We start from the raw sequence: 23198 nt of genomic DNA, 5'->3' as shown, positions 1-23198 counted from the left end.
ATGGTAACCAAATGCATTTTCCTTACTTTCAGAAAATCGACACCTTAAACATTGTTGAAGACAAGGTGTAAATAGTGGGCCGGTCTCAGCGAGAATTAAGCAACGGGTAAATTGCCAAATTGTCAAATGATCCGTTCACAACTTTTCAATATTGCCAAACTGCCAAATGATCCATTCACAACTTTTCAATATTCCTAAGAATCATACCAGAAATCCATTTAGATTGATAGCAAATTCGGAGTCAGAATTTCGAACCAGCAACGGCGGAAGTAGTCAAGTAACAAAATAATGAAAGCTTTATCATGTGACCTATTAAACTTAAGAATTCTATTTAGATTTCAGAGTTTTTATTCTCTAAAGCAATGTTGTAAATATGAGACTGTTTAATGGAGTTCTAGGCTTAAAAAACGGCTTAAAAGTATCTTTTGACCACCATAAAGTTCTTGAAATTCATGATTTTTCACTAGTATTCAATTCAGCAAATGCTAACTTAAGAACAAAAAAAAATATTTCTTTATGAATTCTTCCAGAATCTGGAATTGCTTCGAAAGTTTATACTGAATTTACTTCAGGATTTTCTCCTGGAATTTCTTCGGGAATTCCTCCTGGAATTCCTTCAGGATTTCCTACTGCAATTAATTGCTTAAGAAATTCCTCCTGAAATTGCTTCTGGAATTCCTCCTGGGCCTTTGAAAATACCTCATGGAGAAGTGCATAAAAAACTAGAATTTTTATTGTAAGTTGATCAACTAGTTGTGTAACAATGGTTCAAATTTGGGAAAAATCGGGCGATTCTACATGAAGTTAGAAAGAATCTAGAAAAAGTTATAATTATTCGATAGCCAACTTTAAACTGTTATATCTCCAGATTTAATGAACCGAATGCAATGAAATTTTGGCGTTCAAGACTTATATGATTAGCTTTGAAAAACTTTTGACATAACCTAAAATTGTTCACACGGAAGAAAATTATAGTTCATTTGATTGCCCTCTAAAGACGGAATTTTACCGCATTATTTGCTTTTAAAAATGATCCGGATCGGTCATCGGCGTTCCGAAGTTATGGCCATTTCAGTGATCCGAACCAGCACCAGTAGAATTGGACGTATATTAAACTGAACTAAGCCCCATCAGAGACCAGAATTTCCGCTGTCAGCCCAAAATTCAAGATGGCGGCCTAATATTGAATATGGCACCTCAAAATTCAAGATGCCTGTTTATTAAAATCTTAGGCTCTAAAACCATGCAATATGGATGTATATGATATGGGGAAGATGTCTGGAATCCAAACATGGCGAGCAGAATATCCAAGGTGGCGGTCTAAAATCCAAGATGACGACCAACAATTCAAGATGGCTGTTATTCAACCCTTCAGCACGCGCGCTGTTGTAAAAAGTACAACACTATCAAAAATCCTCGCTCGTCGTATACAGCGAGAGCGCGGTGCAGTTTCGGTTGCTTGATGGCGCGCGTCCTGGAAGGTTAATAGAATTTTAGACTCGTAAACCACGCAATATGTGTAAATTTTGTGTAGGGAAGGTGTCCGAAATCCAAAAATAGCTACCAAAACATCCAAGATGACGGCCCACTATTAAAGATGGCTGCTTTTTGATGAAGTTCGATGCTTCAAAACCATGCAATATAGGTATATTTGGTGTGGGGAAGATGTCTGGATTCCAAAAATGGCTACCAGAATATCCAAGAAGACGACCTAAAATCCAAGATGGCGGCTGTTTTATGCTGTTTTAGGCTTTAAAACTATGCATTATGGGGACTAAAACTATGCAATGGTATGGAAAAGATGTCCGGAGTCCAAAAATGACGATCAGAATATTGAAGAGGGCAGTCTAAAATCCAAGATGGCTGCTCCAAATTCAAGATGGCGGCTGTCTAATGGTGTTTTTGGCTCTAAATCTTTCAATTTGGGTATCTTTTGCTTGGGGAAGATGTCTGGAGTCTAAAAATGCCGACCAGAGTAGTCAAGATGGCGGTACAAACTACAAGATGGCGGCTGTTTAATTAAGTTTGGGGCTTTAAAACCATGTAATATGGGTATATTTGGCATGGGTAAGATGTCTGGAGTCCGAAATTGGCTGCCAAAATATCCAAGGTTGCGGTCTAAAATTCGGTCCACAATTCAAGATGGCGGCTGTTTAATGGTATTTTAGGCTCTAAAACTATACAATATGGGTAGGGTATATTTGGTATGAGGTTAAATGGTGTTTAAGGCTCTAAAACTATGCAATACGGGTATATTTGGTATGGGGAAGATGTCTGGTCTCCAAACAAGGCGACCAGAATATAGATGGCTTAACAAAAATTAAGATAGCGGCTGCTTAATGAAAGTTAAGGCTCTTCTTCTTCTTTGTGGATCTACGGTCCCCACTGGGACTTGGCCTGCTTCGCTTCAACTTAGTGTTCTTTGAGCACTTCCACAGTTGTTAATTGAAGGGCTTTCTTCGCCTTCCATTACATGAATTTGTATATTGTGAGGCAAATACAATGATACACTATGCCCAGGGAGTCGAGAAAATTTTCTCGCCCGCCGTCTCCGGATTGGTGATCCATAGCCTTAATCAATAGGCTAACTGGAGACGCGAGGTTTAGGCTCTAGAATCATCAAATATGGATTGGTTATATTTGATAAGGTACCCCGGGGCAAGTGGGACCTAAAAAATCGCTAATTTGGTTTTGTCATGCCAAAAATTTCAGAACACATTTTATTTAATAATTCTTATGAACCCAAAAGACGTTGTTGGTATATTTGTACTTATTAACATGCATTAAAACTGTTTCAAAATTTAAAAATTCCATATTTTATGCATATAATGAAAAGTGTAGCAGATCTTCATTTACTGCGTTTCACGGGGCAAGTGGGACCTATTCAGAGTTTTTGTTCAAAGGGCTTAATATAAGTTGCAACAAATAAGGTAACATAAATCATAAATCTCTTATTTGAAAGACTATCTTTAGAGATTAAAATAAGAGGATGTTTATGGTATCGTGCATAAATTACGTTAGATATAAAAAAATCGCTGGGGAAAAAAAATTGAATCAACTCTAGCAGCTCATGCAAAATAAATTGATTTTTTATATAAAAAGCGCCGTAAAGTGAAGAGACAAATGATATCGAAACTTGGTCTCTATATTATATAGTTGATGAATCTCGCCAAAAGTAAATCGAGATTTTCAGTAATATCTTCTCCCTTACATAATCTTACGATTATTAAATAATGTTTTTTTTTTAATAAATTTTGAAAAGGTCATTACCCTATTTTAATTTTTTATGGACGGTTCCTGAATGCTCAAAAGAATTCATTATGCAGCGTTAAGTGAAAACATAATGGAAGATATGTAGAGAAAAACATAAAAAATACATGCTTTAGATTTTTTTTTTGTTTTATCCAAGGTTTTGTCATTTTTAACAAGAATTTCATCATCCAAATAGAGGTAATAAAGTATAATTGAGCAGTAGATTACTTAACGCGTCAATTTTTATTGACTTTTGTGCTAATTTCATCTTAGGCTGGACAAGGCGAGATGAACCCATAAAATTGTGTTTGTTTATTCTCATAGGTCCCACTTACCCCAGATAGCGAAATGCATTGGGGCAAGTGAGAGCAGTAAACTAAAGGTAATAAATAAAAATAAAATACAGCTTTTCGCATGAAATCATTTGCAAGAACTCCAAATACTATCCTGAAACCGAAAAAGTATTTGTATAATGACAAATCTAATTTTAAACGACGAATGTAGTAGAGCACGTCAATCTCACCTAGTGAATTGAAAATCACATATGAACAACACTAACGAATATGGTCTCTTTATGGTTGAAACAATAACATTTTTTGTATTCAAAGTATACGTAGGTGTGATACCTATGTTTTCCATGAAGAATGTTAGTCTTAAAAATAAATAATAATAAAAATACTAGCTATAGGTCTCACTTGCCCCCGATTCTCACTTGCCCCGGGGTACCTTATGTAGAAGATGTCCGGAGTCCAAAAATAGCGACTGGAATATCTAAGATGGCGGTCTAAAATCCAAGATGACGGCTCCAAGTTCAAGATGGCGGTTGTTTAATGGAGTTTTAGTCGCTAAAACCATAGTATGAAGAATAGGCGCGGAGTTCAAAAATAGTGGCCATAATATTCAAGATAACGATAACGTTAAAAAACTCAAGATGGTGTTCAATGGTGTTTTAGGCTAATATACCATTCAATATGGGTACATCTGGTATAGGGAGGATTTCTGGAGTCCAAAAATAGAAACCAGAATAACCAAGATGGCGATCCAATATCCAAGATGACGGCTGTTTATTAAAGCTTTAGGCTACAAAACCATTAAATATAGGTATATTTGGTTTGATGAAGCTTTTCTTTGATTTTGAACAATATAGTTAATGTTAACCGGTTTTTGTGAGGGCCCGGAGCCCACTTGGGCAGCGTCCAATTATTACGTAACGATAAAATCGACATTTTTTAACCCCCCTCCCCTTGGCCGTCCCTATTTTTGCAAAAGTTGGAAATGTTAAAAGTTCAATATTGCAAAACGATCGTTTTAGCAAAAAAAACCATCATGCCAAAATTTGAAGTCCGTATCTCAAGGCTAAGTGGTCCCCCACGGGACCTAAAGTTCTCAAAAATTGTATGGGGTCAAAAAACAACAATAAGAAGAAGAAGTTCTCCTTTTTCCTTGAGTTTGTTTAACCCAACCCGTATTAGTTCCCTTGATAAAGCTTGCAGGAATAGAATCCGATCTTTTGTTATTAAAAGCTATAATGGGTATCTCATAAATAATGCAATAGATAACCACTCCCGTAACGGTTCAACAGTAAACCAAAATCCCTTCACCAAATACTGGCGTTCCCAAATAAACTCATAAATATCCCGTCTGGTAGTAGGATATGGTCACCAATTTTTCATCCCTTTTGATTCTTATCCAAACCACAAGCGCAGACACTTCTTCAATGATAAGGGCATCCTTGTGCTGTGCCTTCTACTCTAGTAGGACTTTTTTGTCACATTGTCGACACTTTTCCAGCTACGGATCTTACCTCTCTGATTCGGCTCACATGTTGTACAAAATACAATATAAATTTATCATCATGGCTTTTTTTCGGCTGATACCTTTTTCATTTTTCTCTCTTCCGTTCTACTTTCATGTTCATCCGGCCAGAAAAATAATGAGCTGGTAGGTATTCTCCAGTTTAATACGAAGAAGGACGACAAGCCCCCGTTGTGTCGTTTTTCTTCAATTCTACAGTGAAGAAATTGATGTGTTGTCAGTAAAAAATGTTCCCAGAGTATTCCTTGTCCAACCTTTAACAAAAAAAGAGCCAAACAGATTTTTTTTGTTTCGGCACAATCCTAGGAATGACTCACATCGAAACGACACATCCATTTCATGTTCGAATGCTTGTTATTATGTATACTGATCACGTTTCCGTAATCTTATTTAATAAATTTCTGCTGAAATTCGTTTACGGTTTAACGCATCGCCAACCAAACTATGCACACCCAAGGATGAAAAACGAACCGAAGAGCACAACGTGGTGGTGCTGGTGGACTTTGCCATCGCGCTCATGACGACACTGGATCAAATCAATCGAGAATCATTCCAACGGTTTCGGCTGCGAATCGGAGTCAACCACGGGCCCGTGATTGCGGGTGTAATCGGTGCCCAAAAGCCACAGTACGACATCTGGAGCAACACGGTGAACGTGGCCTCACGGATGGATTCCTGTGGCGTTATGGGGCGGGTGCAGGTAAGTGATGCCTCTGTGTGATTAGTTGATATTACGTGCACTCTGTTAATTAAGACGCATGTAAAAGTTATTCTATGGTACAAACTGGAAATGTCGAAACTCTATAATCTTCAAACAAGAAAATATGCCGAATAAATTATTCGATGTAATAACAATGACACTTACTGTCTCAATAAAAATGCATGTCCACTTTTAACAGCTGTTCGCAATAAAAGATTTATCGCCCGTTCGTTACAACCCACAACTCATAACAATACCTAACTGCACACTCGCCCAAGCACTGACATTTTGACAAATTGTACAACTTGTGAACGACTTGAAATCCCGCTCAACAGCGTCGCCACTAAAGCAGAAACAATGACAACTCCCACACGTTTCATCTTCACTGGGCAGGCCCAGACCACACCGGTGTTATTGCCGGAAAGCGGGAAAGGAAAGCACTTTCTAATTAACGACTGACACAGCAACAGCGTTCTTTTTATCACTTGTCGTGCCAGTCGTAGCCGTAGTTACACTGACTGGCAAGTTGTGTCTGAGTGGAAACGGAGCACAATTTCACTCCACTTCTAAACTTAAAAGTCGTATATCATTCCCCAAGGTGCACGGACGGACCAACGGAGCAGCTGTGCACCTCTGATGCGTACCACCGCTTACTACTCGGGCAGTGATGCCAGAACGGGGGATAATTCCATCTATCCACAGAAGGGTAATTCTCGCTGAGACCGGCCCACTATTTACACCTTGTCTTCAAAAATGTTTAAGGTGGCGATTTTCTGAAAGTCCTCGCTAAAAAAATAAGGAAAATGTATTTGGTTACTCAAATTGATGGACCCCCCGTTAGTTAGAGCCACAACAATTTTTGCAGACCCCTCGATTTTGGTCAAATGGTGGCTCATTCAAACCGTTATAACTCGAAAACATGTCCAAAACCCACCTCAAAACGAATTGTTGTTGAAAAGAGGAAAGATAGAGCAACTATTTACAATAATAAAAAATATGGTCGGCCATTTTGATTTTGGCCGCCATATTGGATTTTTACACCAAAACATTTTTTTTCGCCATGATGGCAACAACCGATTTTCATTTTTTTTGCATTAATTGAAAGCAGAGATATTTATACATTAAATATCAAAAAATTAGAGATGTCTTTTTCTTCTTTCAAAAGTTATCTGCAATCAAAAATGCATGAGCTTCTGCAATTGTACTTTGAGAATAAATGGAATGTCCCAGTCCACGCTATGTCCAAAGGGAAGTATTATGAAAATCGAATGTACCTCAAATGTTATTCCCTAGGATCGTAGCTTTGGACCTCTAGTTTCAGAATCTGAGCGGTTTAAAATATATCATCTTGGGTTTTTTTTATATTTTTGATTTTTTTTTTCCTGTTTTCCCATACAAATATCGTAAAATGTCATTTTAAGGTCAATTTCACCCATATAATAATGTATGGGAAAAAACCCAAGATGGATTATTTTAAACCAAACATTTTCCGAATCTAGAGGTCCAAAAATATGGTTCTAGCCAATAAATTTTGAGGTACATTCAGTTTTCATAATACTTCCCTTTGGACATAGCGTGCAGTCCCTTATTCAGTTGGATCTCAGTGCAATTGGTACCAGTTCAGATCAATCACGGAGGAGCAACCATTGACATGTACATATAGTCAGAATTGATCGTTGATCGTTTGATCATTCAACACGAGCCCAGCCTTTGCTGCTTCGCATATCAATTTTTTTTTTCCGATCCTCGTAAGTTCCTCGTCAGTGAACCTACCCTCTTCGCCAACCCACTATGGGGCGGATCCATACAAACAGGTGACCAAAAATATTTTCGCGTCAATTTCATAATGTTTTGCTCCTATTCGTAAGGTTTATGCCTGAAAAATATAAAAAACATGTTGAACAGGTTGTTTGACCACGACAGTTTCAAACAGCATGAAATTATAAGGACATTGCATACTTTTAGGCGTTTAAGGATTTCTGTTCCTATTTACAAAATGTATTCCAATTCGTAAAAACACGCTTCGCTATGTGATGCAAGACCATATTTAGACTCCACTATGATTGATTTACCGAGAAAAGTGGCCATGGTGACCAAATGTTTGCTCAGAGGTATTTAATGGCCAATAGTATGATTTCATATTGCAATATCTCAATCATCGCCGACAACTTGATTGGAATTGCAGAATAGCAGCTAGTAGCAGCCAAATTTGATTTCAATGTCTCCCAGGGATCCTAAACAAAGACATAGAAGTAGTCCCGAAGCGAAACTTTGCGAAACTTTTTTTTGTATGAAACGGTTTGTATGGAGAAAATTTGATTTTTCTAATGTGATACCATTTAATAGTTTTACAATCAACACTTCTACGTCAGATACGTCATTCGAAAGGTTTATAAGCAAGCTTTTAGAAACTACTTTAAAAGTATGACATTTTTCATTTAAGCCAAAGATATGTAAAGTTGAACATTTCATTCGTTTTACCAAAAATTGGCAATGGTCTCATTCTGCTACCAATATCTCGATAAGGATAGGGATGAGAAAACTAATATTTTATGGTTTACTGGTCCAAGGGATCTACTTTCAACTACCGAAGCTAAAACTCAAATTGAATGAGGTCAATTATCGATTTTTTGCCACCTGAATCCCCTTAGTGCAACCCAGTCCCCAGTACACAAAAGGCCAGTATCACAATCAAGCTGGAAAAAATTGATTACTCCGAAACGAAGTATATCCGGCACATGGGTCTGCGACACAGTTTTTTTATAATGATCAGGGGTATTCATTGGCAAGAATTTAGTAGTTCGCAAATTATCCGCATGGGTGGCGCCACCATCTTACTTTTTAGTTTTACATCCTAGAGCTTGTCCTAGAGACTTTACAAAATGAACAACTTTTGCCCAGACGTCAAAATCCAACAGCCTACTGTTTTCAAGTTATTTTGAAAATAAATAAATTATAATTGTCAAAAATCAGTTTTAGCAGTGTAGAATCAGCATATTTTTTTTTTATCTGTATTAACGAGATTTTTAGCCCTAGGCTAGTTCATCTCGGGACCCACGCTTTACTTCCCTTCCGAAGGAAGAACTCACATTTTGTGAGTTTGTCGGGAACGGGATTCGATCCCAGGTCCTCAGCGTGATAGTCAAGTGTTCTAACCATCACGCCAGGTCCGTAGAATCAGCATAACTTAAAATACACAATAATAAAAATTTTAATAAATGTTTTTAGCTTGTTGTAGATGGGTCAAATAATAACTTTTGGACAGTAGTTGGTGGAATATTAACATCAAAAATTGAAGAAAAAATAAAAAAAAATCAAATAAATTGTGTAATTTTTAAATTAAAATATCTCACAAAGTGCAAAAATCACAACTTGTAATTTTCAGCAAATATCCATCAATACTAGGCAAACATACTGTCAAATATTTGAAGAGGTATATTTTGGTGGTTTTGGGATATTTGATCCCTTTCAATAGTATTAGTAAAGATGGTGCCAGCGTCTAACTTTTGACCGTGAAATGGTTTCTTCGAGAAAGTTGTTTGTTTTAACAAAATAAAGATCGCTATGAACGTTGAAATTCCACGGCATACAAGTTTATTTTCAAAATAACTGCAAAATAAACAATTTTACCGAAAAGTCGAAGTCCCTAGAACTAGCCCTTGGACGTAAAACTTAAAAATTAGATGGTGGTGCCACATATGTGAATAAGTTGCGAACTACTACATTCTTGGCAATCAATTCCCCTGATCACCATGTGCCAGAATGCTTCGCTTCGGGGTAATTAATTTTGTCCCGCTAGATTGCGATGCTGGCCCTTAGTGCAGTGGTCCTACAAAAGAAGACCAAGGACTCGGAACATGACCCGGGCAGAGCCCTCGATGATCCTCTCCAGGAGGAGTCACTACATTAGCGTTGGCCAAATTTGGCTGAGACATCGAGTGTTAGATATCCTGGGACTTCACTTTGCCTGCACAGCTTGCTACTGTCACGGCCTTTGCAGTCCCATGACTTGTGTCTCGGTTCAAAATACCTGAAGCAAGCCTCCTGTGGTTCATATATGCCCAGCGAACATACCGACCAGCCCAGCTTAAGCTTCACTTCCTTACTTTAAACTATTTTTTTTTTATCTGTAGTTTATCTGGCTAGTTCATCTCGGGACCAACGCTTTACTTCCCTTCCGAAGGAAGAACTCACATTTTGCGAGTTGGTCGGGAGTGGGATTCGATCCCAGGTCCTCGGCGTGATGGTCAAGAGTTCTAACCATTACACCAGGTCCGCTCCCACGAACTAATTGGCACCCATCATAGATAGCTGAACCAAGGCCGCATTTTCATAGCCAAACGGCTGCGGTGGCCGCCTGCACCTTGCAGTGTTGCTGCGGTACAATGCCAAGCACTATTGCGTCCGTCGTCCATGTTTTCGACCTTTACCGCCACTTCAACGGTAAGATCCCATATCTTGCCAAGTATATCGTCCACCAGACACTTGTAGGCAACGCCCTTACGCAATTTGCCCCTCTTGAGCTCGAGGATCGTTTCGCGATACGGGTACGTTTAATACTGCGTATGTCAGCTCCAAGATCCGAGAGCTTGGCATCTCTCCTCATCGCCCTGACCTGCCCTAACCTGTGGTAGCTGAGGGCCCACCAACGGTCATAACTTCTTGTTCTAGGAAGGGCCAGCCTTTTCAGGGCTACGCTTCCCAGCCTTCCAGTATGCCTGGCCGGGTCCGACGTCCCAAGCAACACACATGTCACTGTGACGTATTTCTAGTATTGTGTTAGAAGTACGTCACAGTAACAAGACATGCAATATTGTAACTCTTATATAACATGTGTGTTATATATAAACCGGCCTTACGAGCTAAATCTGGTGGCTCCTCTCCTGACGGCTTCAGACTACCCACATGAATACGAAGGCCTAAGTCTGGGTAGACTTCGGCAGCTTCAGGTTCAACTCTGCGGCTGCCGCAGTTATCATGCGGTTATCATAGTCCTGCTTACCGCCATAATCGACTTACGAAGTGTAAGCAAACTCTGCTTGAGATCCCCGCTGATACTAAACTTCGAGGACGCAAAGTCGATTAGGGAATGAAGCTGCGCTTTGTGGTCGGCATCAGTCATTTAGGCGTGTAGTAGGGCTCCAAATATTTACTTTCAGTCCTGAGCACCTGGAGGGCCGAAGAGAAAAATCTCCATCCTGGGTCATGGCTCGGTTTGTGGCTGTCGCTCTCCATCCTCGGTCACGCCTAATGCTCGCCTAGTCACGCTCCACCTGGTCCACCCATCGTGCTTTCTGCGTTCCACGCCTTCTTGTGCCAACCGTGATCCGATCGCGAACACAAACTTTGCAGCTTTGCAGGGTTGTTGTCAGGCATTATTGCAACACACCCTGCCCACCATATCCTTCCAGCTTTAGCCATCTTCTGGATGCTGGGTTCGCAGAATGCAAGCGAGCTGGTGGTTCATCTTTCTCCGCCATACACCGTTCTCCTGCACACCGCCGAAGATCGTCCTTAGTACGCGTTGCTCGAAAACTCCGAGTGCTTGTAGGTCCTCCTCGAGCATGGTACATGTCTCGTGTCCGTAGAGGACCACCGGTCTTATTAGCGTTTTGTACATGGTGCTTTTGTTGTCAGCTGTCAGTAAGGTCTTGAGGTAAATGAATCCCTCCACCTCCTAGAAGGTATCCTCGTCTATCGTAACATTACTAGTAGTAATTTACTACCCAGTAGTAATTACTACTAGTAATTTACTACCCAGTAGTAATTTACTACCCAGACGGATCCGGTCGTATTCGGTTCCGCCTACCAGCATGTACATTGTTTTCGAGGCATTCACCACCAGTCCGACCTTTGCTGCTTCGCGTTTCAGGCGGGTCTACAGCTTTGTCACCGTTCCAAATTGGTCTGACGATAATGTTCATGTCGTTCGTAGGGTCTCCTAGTGAGGAAGGCTATGGGTCGCTAATCCGGGATGTAGAGCCATATATAAGAAAAAGTCCATCCTCCTCTCCTCTTCTTGGCGTAACGTCCTCACTGGGACAAAGCCTGCTTCTCAGATTAGTGTTCTATGAGCACTTCCACAGTTTTTAACTGAGAGCTTCCTCTGCCAATGACCATTTTGCATGTGTATATCGTGTGGCAGGCACGAAGATACTCTATGCCCAAGGAAGTCAAGGAAATTTCCTTTACGAAAAGATCCTGGACCGACCGGGAATCGAACCCGTCACCCTCAGCATGGTCATGCTGAATACCCGTGCGTTTACCGCCTCGGCTATATGGGCCCTCAAGAAGTTCAGAAGTCCATGTCGTTCGCGAAGCACACAAATTGACCGGATTTTGTAAAAATCGTACCCGACCCTGCTGTTGAGCCCGACTCGTCGCATTACACCTTCCAGAGCGATGTTGAAGAGTAGGCATGAGAGTCCGTCACCTTGTCGCAGTCCCCGGCGAGATTCGAATGAACTGGATAGTTCACCCGGAACCCATACGCAGTTTTACGCACCATCCATCTTAAGCAATAATGGACGGTGCGCAAAACTGCGTATGTCTGGTCAGCTTCCGAGGAAAGCCGTTTTCGTCCATGATTTTCCATAGCTTTGTACGGTCGATACTGTCGTATGCCGCTTTGAAGTCGATTAACAGGTAATGCATTGGGACCTGGTATTCACGGCATTTCTGGAGGATTTGCCGTACGGTGAAGATCTGGTCCGTTGTCGACCGGCCGTTGATGGAGCCAGCTTCCACGAACTTATAAAAGTGACAGACGACGGAAGGTAATCTAGGATAGCAATTTGTAGGCAGCATTCAAAATGGTAACTCTGATGTTAGGGTAAATGCACTAGTCTTCGCCCCCTCCCTAATTTTCGCCCCCCTAATAAAACATTCGTAGTTTTTGTGATTAATTAGGTAGATTGTTGTTTGCTTTTCAACGTATCTGAGAGAGCAAACAAAAATCAATCTTATGCACTAATGATATTCACAAAACCAATAGCTTAATCTATCGAAATAGCGATTGTGAAATAGTCATGGCAATGATGTATGTTTTTTTCAACGCAATGCAAACAGTAGCGATAATCAGAACCTGGGAAGACATACAAAATCAACTCTTCCAACCCAAAATAATGATCATTGATAATCATACAAGTCTTAGGAATACACAGCACGTTATTAATTTAGCTGAATTGATAAAATTTATCAATTTTTAACTATTTTCATAGCTGGCGAAAATTAGAGCACAGAATTTTAAGTTTCCAATTTTCGCCCCTGGCGAAATCCCTTGTCCCGTTCTATTCGTATTGGGTGTTTCAGTTTTCGCCCCTCCGTTCCTCGTACTGAAATCGAGTGTGGAGATAACGGATGAGGTGAAGTTGATCTTTGTGAGGTAGGGGAAAGTGGGGCAAAATGTACCATTTATGCAAACGTGGTCATTCTAATCTATTTCATGAGTGTCTTCTGTGATTTTTTGGCCACTGAATTCAAAGGTCGATTCGACACCCAATTTTAAACGCAATTTTCGACGATCCTCTTCAAATTGAGTCTCCTTGCTTCCTTTTTTATGCGACGTCTTTCAGTCATCGTTGGAAAAAAAGATGAGAGCGAAAATGAAATGCGAGCGAGCCAGCCAGAAAAGCACGTGCCTATCTGTCACTTTTGACACATTTGACTGTGAAGTCAGGTGTGAAGTGGGGGCGATTTCGGGACTGTTCGTGGCACGAACGTTCCAAACCGTCGGGAATGTCCGCACAATCTATTTTGGAGGATAGTTTACTATTTTGTATGAAAGACGTCAATTTTTGGTTCGCGTGACGCAAATACACCGAATCAAATAAATAATTGAGGAGTCTAGATGTAAGTGACCTTTTTGTCCTTTATCCCAAAAGTCAAACTTTTCTAAACTTGTTTAAAACTATGTTACGTTGATGACAAGAAATACAAAAAAAAATGGGAGAGAAAATGGAATTGATTTTGAAAGACTTTGCATGGGGTGAACAATTGATGATAAATTTCGCGTCTCTTTTACTCACGATGGTTTATCACTAACACTCTATGGCTCAAACTCTCTGAATTGAAAAAATAGTGTTAAATCTTAGGTGTTGGAAAATTTTACGGGCGAAACTTCCGCTGGCATTTTTCGCTTTGGCTAGTAATGAAATGTAACTTCCACTCAACTCTCATTTAACTATTCGCAAAGAAAGAATGATTACAGACGCTTGTGGTAGTTAACACAGCGTAACAAAAATCAACTTTTGGTCTGTCTAAAGAGCAAACTTATGTGTCTCTGACAGATTTTGGACTGCTGAATCCGAATCCGGGCTCAGATTTGCTCCAACACGTCACAATTTTGAGCTATACCTCAATTTATAGGGCAAAATATGCGATTTTGGGCTTTTTTTACTGCAAGCCATTAATCATGGAAATATTTTTTTTAAGCAATCAAAAAGTTAATTGGTCAATAAACATCCAAATTAACGACTCATGCAAAATATTTCGTTTTACCAAATCGTATTTGATAGTTTTAAGCGATTTATGTTATGTACGATATTTCCCATACAAGTCACCCTTCAAAAGTTGCATGCAAGTTTTCATACTAACATAAAATGCTTAAATCTATCAAATTTGATTAGGTAAAACGAAATATTTTGCATGAGTTGTTAATTTAGATGTTAATTGACCAATTAACCTTTTGATTGCTTAAAAATAATATTTCCATGCTTAATGGCTTGCAATCAAAAGAGCCCAAAATCGCGTATTTTGCCCTATAAATTGAGGTATAGCTCAAAATTGTGACGTGTTGGAGCAAATCTGAGCCCGGATTCGGATTCAGCGGCCCAAAATCCTTCGGAGACACATAAGTTTGCTCTTGAGACAAAAAAATGTTGCGCTGTGTAATTGGTCAATGTCAATCGCTTGAATTCCATGTACCTACTTCAAATTAGAAAATCTTTTTGACGTAATTTATTTAGGTATAAGAATATTTCTGGCGTTTGATTGAAATAAGTCGTAAGTTTGCTGTGAGTCTTATGCAGATTGGACTTGTTCAAATTTTAGATTTACAAAATCCCTGCATTTTTTTAACTTTCGCCAAGATCCACACACTTAATTTGGAATACCTTTATCGGTAAATTTTTGACTCAAATAGAACAGCTGTATGCAGCTATACTGCATTGTTAATCTTTTGCACCAGATTTTGACAGTTGGCGTACTGAGCCTCAGTAAAATCGATTAGCGAAGCTATCGAAATAGTTCTGCTGTTCTATTTTCGTCAAAAAAGTGCTGAACAGACAATTCAGGATTGAGTATGCACACAGCCAAGCACTAAGTAAAAAACAATATTACCGATCCCTCAGCAACTTTGACAGTTTGTTACTCAGATTCAGCAATTGTTTTTTTTCTTCTGAGAACCATCTAACAAACGTCACTTTTTACTATTTTCACAGTGAGTACAGTACAGTCAGCAACTGTGTGAGAACAGCCAAATTCACAGCCTAGTGTATAATTTCAAAATTAGTAGTCCTAATAGATATTTTTTTTTCGTGACGTAATTTATTGATTGATTTATCTTTATTATAGAGACTTTCAGCCCTTGGCTGGTTCGTCTCTTTTCTAAAATCTGGATGTTCCCCTTAAGTTATGTGATGCAAAAAAAAACATTTCAAAATCATCCATCTTCTTCTTCTGTATGGCTCTACGTTCCCACTGGAACTTGGCCTGCCTCACTAGGCTAACTGGAGACCCGGATTCTTTATCAATTCTTGAATGGAAGCCATTCCTTTCGTTCTATTTTTTTGCATGGGACGTCAACAGACCACCCACTTCACCCCACAAAGCGTGACGTAATTTGTGTACGTACCCCATTAATACGTAATGTTTGGTTGGCCATGTTTTCTACTTTACAATCTATCTATTGATCTATGTATGTATTGTCTCAAGGAGGCGAGTAATATGCAAACAGGAAAATCATTTTTTTCTTCATTTTGCAGACGGGAGCTCGCTTTGGGTTACTCAAAAACGCAGAAGCTTGCCGGGATAATTCATATTCAATAAAAATTTTAAGATAGCCATGATCGAATTGAGGAAAACTTATGGGCAACTAAAGGGGACGAAAATTAGAGCGGAGGTGGGGCGAAGATTGAATTTTGGGGGGCGAAAAATAAATCACAAATCAATATTGAAAATTGTTATTTTAATGTATTAAATCTTTATTTAATGGTACTTTTGAGCTGAGTTATCACTGATTGAAGGATAATTAGCAAGTAACACCGAAGAAACATAGATATTATCGGAAATATATGTTGAAACTCAATAATTTGTATAGTTCAATGCTTTAGGGGGGCGAAATCTAGTGCTTTTACCCTATCACATTCCAAATGGTCGTCTTGTGAATGGAGCAATTTACCCCTTCCTTCCATTCCTCCGGTAGATGTTCGATTTCCCATGTCCTGACTATCAACCGGTGCAGACAGGAGGCCAACTTTTCTGGGCCCATCTTGATGAGTTCAGCAGCGATACCATGCTTTTGAACTGGTGAATGGCATCCTGAACTTCCCTCAGCTAACTTGCATTAGCGTAGTCGTTCTCTCCGTTGTCGTGGTCTTCCGTGCCTACGTCCTCCACGCCATTTGGGTGCTCGTCTAAGTACTGCTTCCACCATTCGTTCATCTCATGTCCGTCCGTCAAGATGCCTCCGTCCTTATCCCTAAATATTTGGCACGCAACCGTTGCGGGATGCGTTGAGCTTCTCGTAGAACTTCCGTGTTTTTTTTTTATTTGAGAGACTTTACATTTCCTCGCCCTTCGCTTCTTCCAGACAGCGTTTTTTTTCATCTGGGACAGCTGGGTCTAGTGTTGCCGCTTCAGTGTGTGTCGTTATACGGCCGGGCCCCATTACCGCCCGTGCTGCGTTCTTCGCCTTTAAAATCGCTCTGCGCTCCTCGTAGAACCATTCGTTCCGTTGACTCCGTTGGACGTAACCGACCTTGTCTCGGCTGCGTTTTTAATGGCATGGCTGCTTTGGCAGTTTTTCAGTAGTCCTATACAATGATGCAAATGATCACCTCACTAGTGCTCATCACAACTCATCAACTGTATATTTATCGCGTGCGATTGAACTGTGCACTGATCAGCGATGACCAGCAGCAAAGAGGTGGCAAAACGAACATGATGTAAATCACAAACGATTTTGCACTCATCTGACTGGGCCGTCACACGCTCGCCCGAACAGCCGAACCATACCGAATAGGTTGGTTTGCGAAACTACGGCATGAACGCTCGACACGCACACAGAAGCAACATTCGCGTGTACCGATATCATACTAATAAAGCTTCCAGCCAACGATGCTTCGCGATAATGGCTAGTTTCCACCTGGTAAGTACTGTGTAAAAAGATAGGACAAGTAATGGTCACGTAAAACTTTTGCAATCAAAATTACTTAAGCGTTCGCAGTTGATAAGTAATTTGCAGCCAGAAAGATTTGCCAACAGATGGCACTGTCATGCGATGCTGTCAGTCATGTTGTTAATTTTCCGTACGGAATAATATGTCGATGTATTATTCCGTGAGTTAAAGTGGCATTTCTCTTTCGTTTTTGTTTCTTCTTTCGCGCCAAAGACATCAGGGTGCATTAAGCTGTTAGTACACAGGGGCCTTAGGCATGTGGTACACAGCGTCAAATATTTTATTTATTTATTTGATTGACGTCAAATAAATAAAAAAAAATTACAAGAAAAGAACTCAAGAAACAACATCAGTTTGAAGCGGAAAACGCAATGGGTTCAGCAACGGAATGCGGTACGTACTAAAAAATCCGCAAGTATGCCGCTGCGGCATAGGCGCCAACTTGTGACGTAGTTGGCGAAACTCTCCAAAATTGGACAAAATTCAACTTTTTTTTCTGTCCAATGCACTAGTTTTCACGTGAATAAGATGAATTGCATCGATATTTTCCGCATTCGATTGGTTTTGAAAGGCCTTGCCCCCCAACTACGCCACAAGTTGGCGCGTATGCGCTACGGCAAAACACAATGAGCACGGATATCCTGCGGTTAATTTCAGAACAACTCCAGCTCGGTGAATATGTTTGTTTCCTGGAAGAAAGGAATTATGTGAGAATCTGCAGCAAGATCTGCAGCATTGCTCTTGCTTTGTTTTGCTCTATCAAAAGAAATCTGAGGTTTTCTAGTTCTCGAAAATTCCTAAAAAAATCTCTAAGGAGTTTTCCGATATTTCCTCTAGAATGTCCCCCAGGAGTTCAAGGAAATTCATCCAGAAGTTCTCTTCCAGTTCTTCCTCCAGGAGATAATTAGGAATTCTTCCGGATTTTCCCGGATATTCCCGTGGGAGTTCCCCGTAAATTCCTCCAGGAGTTCCCCGGGAATTCCTCAAAGTGTTCCGGAAATTCCTCCAGGGATTCCCCCGGGAAATCATCCAGAAATTATCAGGTTTTTCTTCCAGGAAACCCCCAATAAAACTTCCGGGAGTTTCCGGGAATGCCTCCAGAAGTTCCCCGTTAATTCCTTCAGGTGTTTGCCGGGAATATATCCAAAAGTTCCCCGTGAATTCTTGTAGGAGTTCTCCGGGATATCCTGCAGAAATTCCCTTGGAATTCCCTAATGAGTTTCCAAGAAATTCCTCCAGGAGTTTCCCACGAACTCATCTAAAATTGATTCGGGAATTCCACCAGAAGTTCACCAATAATTCCACCAGGAATTTTCCGGGATTTCCTCTGAAATTCCCGTGCAATTCTTCCAGAATTCCTGCAGGACTTTCCTGTAACCGCCAGAGTCCCAGCAGAATTCCTTCCATCGTAGTCCGAACGCCTAAATTGCAGAATTTCAAATTAGTATCTAACCTTACTTCTCTCTGTTATACCATTAAAAGTTCCCCCAGAATTCCAGCGCAATGTCTCTAATCAGTATTTTCCTTGGAAAGCTTCACAACTCCGTCGGAATCTCACTATCTGGATTTTCCCCCAAAAGCCCACCCAAAAGTTTTAAATTGAATCATTTTCCCTACACGTGCGCGAAAAAGTACATTTAAATTTCAATAACATTTCCTGAGGAAACGAACGAAAAGTCCAAATCGTAAACAACCTGGTGCCCTTTTCTTCACATCCTTCTTACAGCATCGTTTCGTTAAAATGCTGTCTGTTAAACAAATGTCAAAATTACTTACGGAAAAAGGTGAAATTTTACTTGAGCGCTCTACTTGGCCACAGGAAACTTAGCTTAAGCTGTCGAGAAGCATCGAAAGCGATGAAAAGAGATGCTTGGCTAGAACGCAACGGCTTAACGGCGAAAAGGAAGAGTCAACTATGCTGATTAGTGTTGAGTCCGTTCGTGTGCTACTCGTATGGGAGGTTGATTGAATAAAGCGAGGATGGGTGAAAACGTATTCGTTGTCGAAAGCAAATCGCATCATTTCGTGAATGTTTTCATCAAATAGCAAGCTTGGTCCTATATATGGGCAACACCGAAAGATTGTGCGCGCACGCTGTGGCGACATCTAATTACTTCAGTCATTCTAGGTTGTTCCGTGGTGGTCACCAGTACCGTACATTGCTGATGACGGAGAGTTTTTGACGCAGCTTGGTCATCACCAGGTCAGAGTGGATGCTCGGCGTCACAATGGGTCCTGACGTCGATAATGTCGAAGAAGAGCTGTGGAAGTGTCGACTATGGATTACTGCACGAAAATATACTGACCTACTTATTCTCACATGAAATTTGACGTTTGAGCGATGTCGGCACCGCTCAAACGTCAAATTTTCTGTGAGGGTAAGAAGGCCAGCATAAATTCGTGCAGTGGACTATGTTGGAAGATGGTGTTACTAATGGCCATGTTCTTGGAGACGGTGAAATCGATGAGTAAGCCATATTTGTTCGTCAGCTAGTATGCGTTGAACTTTCATTCGTCTATCTGAATTCCTCCTCCTGGCAATAGTATACCTACTATGATTGGGGGGAAGTGACTGAAATGGTGTGGTTGGTTATGGCTGGCTACCCTTGAAAACAATGAGAAGAATATTCTTGGAAACATGGTAAACTTTGCTTATAGCTTTTCATCGAAATCGCTTTCCAAGAACTCTGTCATCACTGCCAGCTAACTATTACAGTAGCTCCATCAGAAAGCTTGTAAATTCTCCTTTTCTAACTCTTACCATTTACCTCGCATCTCTTTGTTTCTCTTTTTCTATGTACCACCTCCACCATCACCACTCATCAAAGGCGAGTGAGAACACGGCCAAAGTTCTGATGGCAGCCGGCTACTCTTGCGAGTGTCGTGGACCCATTCCGGTTAAAGGTAAGGGCATCCTTACGACGTACTTCGTGAAAACGCCATTCGACGAAAAGATTTAAAGACTCGGAGCAGAATGTGTGAAAAAGGGCACCTACCGCTACCACAGCAACCAAAAGGGGCAACGAATATAATTACCGGTCCCATCTGTCGACCATCGTCGTCGGTATCCGTGCTAAGCGCTGTTGTTTTGCAACCCGACGTGACGCGTGAAAGAATGAGTGAGTAACCTACTTTTAATTATTCAAACAGGGGCTAGAAAGCTGTGTAGAAAATGGAAACAGGACTAAGAGCAGCATAGCTGAATCTTGAGTGTTAATGATGTGTAAACACGTTTAGGGTCAAACTCTTTTAGCATGTCTAAACGTTTTCTATAGGCAGTGCTACAGACCTACTGGTACAACAATAGACCATTGCTTTCCAAACTTTTCCAGCTTTCAACTTTCTACGATTTCCAAACTCAAATAATTTCAAAACTATTGAGCATAAAACTTATTTATAAACAGTCAACAGCGAGATAATGGGAATCTGTTTCAATTTACCCATATCAACGGAATTATCGCAAGGATAGCCAAATCATTCCTCAAAGTCGATAAGCTCTCGTATGCTAGGGTAAAAGCTTCCTTAGTGGAGGTAGTACCAATAGTGGTGGTAGTGCCAATTCAGCACTATTTCGAGCAAAAAGCTTGCAAATGACATTTTTAATAGAAGCATCATAACTAATTAATAACATTAATTCAGTTTTGTATTTAGGATTTGCCGAAAAACCTATTTTAAACAATTATTTTCCTTAAATTTTTTGCTCCTTTGCAGCTACAGTGGTGGTAGTGTTCCTATAGTGGTAGGTCCCATAAGAATTCAATGGGATGCGCCACTATAGGAACCAATGTTAAATTTTACCCCCATAATAGGAACCGTGTACCTATAGTTGGTGCAAGTGATTTATTAGCAAAAACTGAAATAAACAATGGTTTTTACATTTTTCCTAGCAAATTTAAGTGAAAAACTACCGATTAACGTTTTCAGACTTTTTATTTTGTGGTATTATCAATTTTATTCAATTATTTTTCCACAAGGAGCTACTAATAGCACCACTATTGGTACATTTACCCTATGGGTCCATTCGATTTGTTTGTATATCTAATGACGATGAAGCGGACTTATAAACCCAAGTAACATTTTGATGACCATTAAGTATTGTAGAGGTTTTAAGAACCGTCATAAAACCTAATATTTTTATTTCTGTTTCATGATGGTTGTAGAAACCTTGTCTAGTCTATTTGACTAAAAATTGTTACTTGGGAAGAATTTTAAATGATTCACCCACTTATCATGCTTACAATGACTCGTGTAATATCTTTGAGAAAAATGCAATCTGGAAAAACGTTTATTGCTGTAGATAGGTTAGTAGGTCATGTAGTACTTTTAGCTGAAAATGATGTAATTTAATATCAGCAAATAAAAATAAGACAAATCAAAACACCAGAAACCAAACACACAAAGTAGTTATGAATTCATTCGTCAACAAAATGAATATTTTATTCTTAGAGGCTGTGTAACTTCCACTAACAAACAGTTTAGTCGTGAGCCATTCTACAAAAGTTTAAACTTGCAAATTCAACATTAACAGAAAGAATATAAATCACGTGCATGCATAGAATGTACTGAATATCACATTTATGGGCCTACCCCTAACGTTTCCGAAAGCAGTGGAATCCCTTTTTATACACTCATTTTACACCCTCCTTCCTCAGCAAGTACATCACCGTTACCTCATCGCCATAATTTATTCATCATACATTATTCCAAAGCGAGCATTTTGCATAACATATCTTTCCAAGCGTGAAGCAGTTTTAGTTATCCACCCGCAGCATTCAATCAATAATCTCGAAAGAGATAATGTAAGCACATACACACACGACTCAAAGCCTCTAACCAAAGCATGTTTTAGCTGCGAAACAAACTGAGTAAGATACAAAGTAGTAAATCCAATTGAAGTCAGAGATAGCTACCTTAGTTCATAAGTGGTTTATACATTAAAATAAAATCAAATTCCATTTCGGTTGCGCCATTTCGAACAAAAATATCACGCCAAATTAAATTAAAATAAAAAATTGTCAATTGAAACTCGAGTGTCAGAACTGGGTAGACTTTCAATGTGAAAGAAACTTCCCGGAAAGAAAAAACCACACACTCATAATACGCACTTTTTTGGAACAAATATGATTCATTACAACTGCTGACATGGGATGCTGCCGTAAAAACACAACTCTTTCATGGGTAAGACCCTTTTTACCCACAAAACGTTGGCAGGTAGGTTCTATTTATTTTCCTTGAATTCACATTGTATACCACAACTTTATGAACGAGCCGACTGCCAAAACAAGTGTTAGTATAGGAGTAAAACAATATTACTTTTCGTTTTCATTTTCATTACGTTGCATTTTTTCTCAAATGAAGGCTAACTGAAGTTTTCCCAAATGTAGAATAACGAGCCTCTGGAGCCGCCCTTCTGATTCGCTGGATTCTAGGTGATTACCAACCGCTGTGCGTGTTCATTTACATGGATATTGTTTATGCTATACTTTACTATATGTCAATTAATTCAATAGAGAGACTTAGTGCCAGAGCTTGATAGCAAGTTGATACCTAATTTCGATGTTGTGATACTCAAAATTATGATAACGCAGGTTGTTGTCATTTTGGCCGTTTTTGAAGATAAAACATCGAAAATGTGAGCAGAGAACTTTCTATACGACAACAAGTTACTTAATATTTTCTATTGTCGTCGCGGTTGAAACTCGAAGATTCCCCACACCCGACAATCGAAATTCCTCAAAATCCATACGTGAAACCTAACGTCGGACGTAGTGCGCTGGACAGCGGACCTGGCCATCTATCCAGCGCACTGTGCCCGACGTACGTCCGACACATGGTTTAGGAGAAAATTCTATTTTCGCTTGTCAAAAACTCCGATTTTCAACTGTACGAACAATACTATAAATAGTATAGCATACAGATCGAAAAAAGAGTGTAAAATTCTGTGACATATGATGCACATAATTGGAGCGTGGGATATCATAGAAGTTTACATGACATATCATGTAAAGTTCATGAAATATCATGTAAACTTCC

At 39.8% G+C, this 23198-nt stretch overlaps 1 protein-coding gene across 1 annotated transcript in view; it reads left to right on the top strand.

Moving 5' to 3' along the window:
* LOC109418769 (adenylate cyclase type 2) overlaps nucleotides 1-22195 on the top strand; it is a gene marked incomplete at its 5' end in the record, with an annotated part of 84394 nt that extends 62199 nt beyond the window's left edge. The window contains 3 exon segments of the mRNA XM_062861256.1: nucleotides 5179-5193; nucleotides 5525-5767; nucleotides 19994-22195. Of these exon segments, the coding sequence (XP_062717240.1) occupies nucleotides 5179-5193; nucleotides 5525-5767; nucleotides 19994-20125 (390 nt within the window).
* Between the last annotated feature and the right edge of the window lie 1003 nt (nucleotides 22196-23198).

The sequence above is a fragment of the Aedes albopictus genome, chromosome 3, assembly GCF_035046485.1.
Source record: "Aedes albopictus strain Foshan chromosome 3, AalbF5, whole genome shotgun sequence".
NCBI classification, from domain to species: Eukaryota; Metazoa; Arthropoda; class Insecta; order Diptera; family Culicidae; genus Aedes; species Aedes albopictus.
The sequence above is the reverse complement of the archived record's forward strand: the minus strand, read 5'-3'. Positions and strand labels throughout refer to the sequence as shown.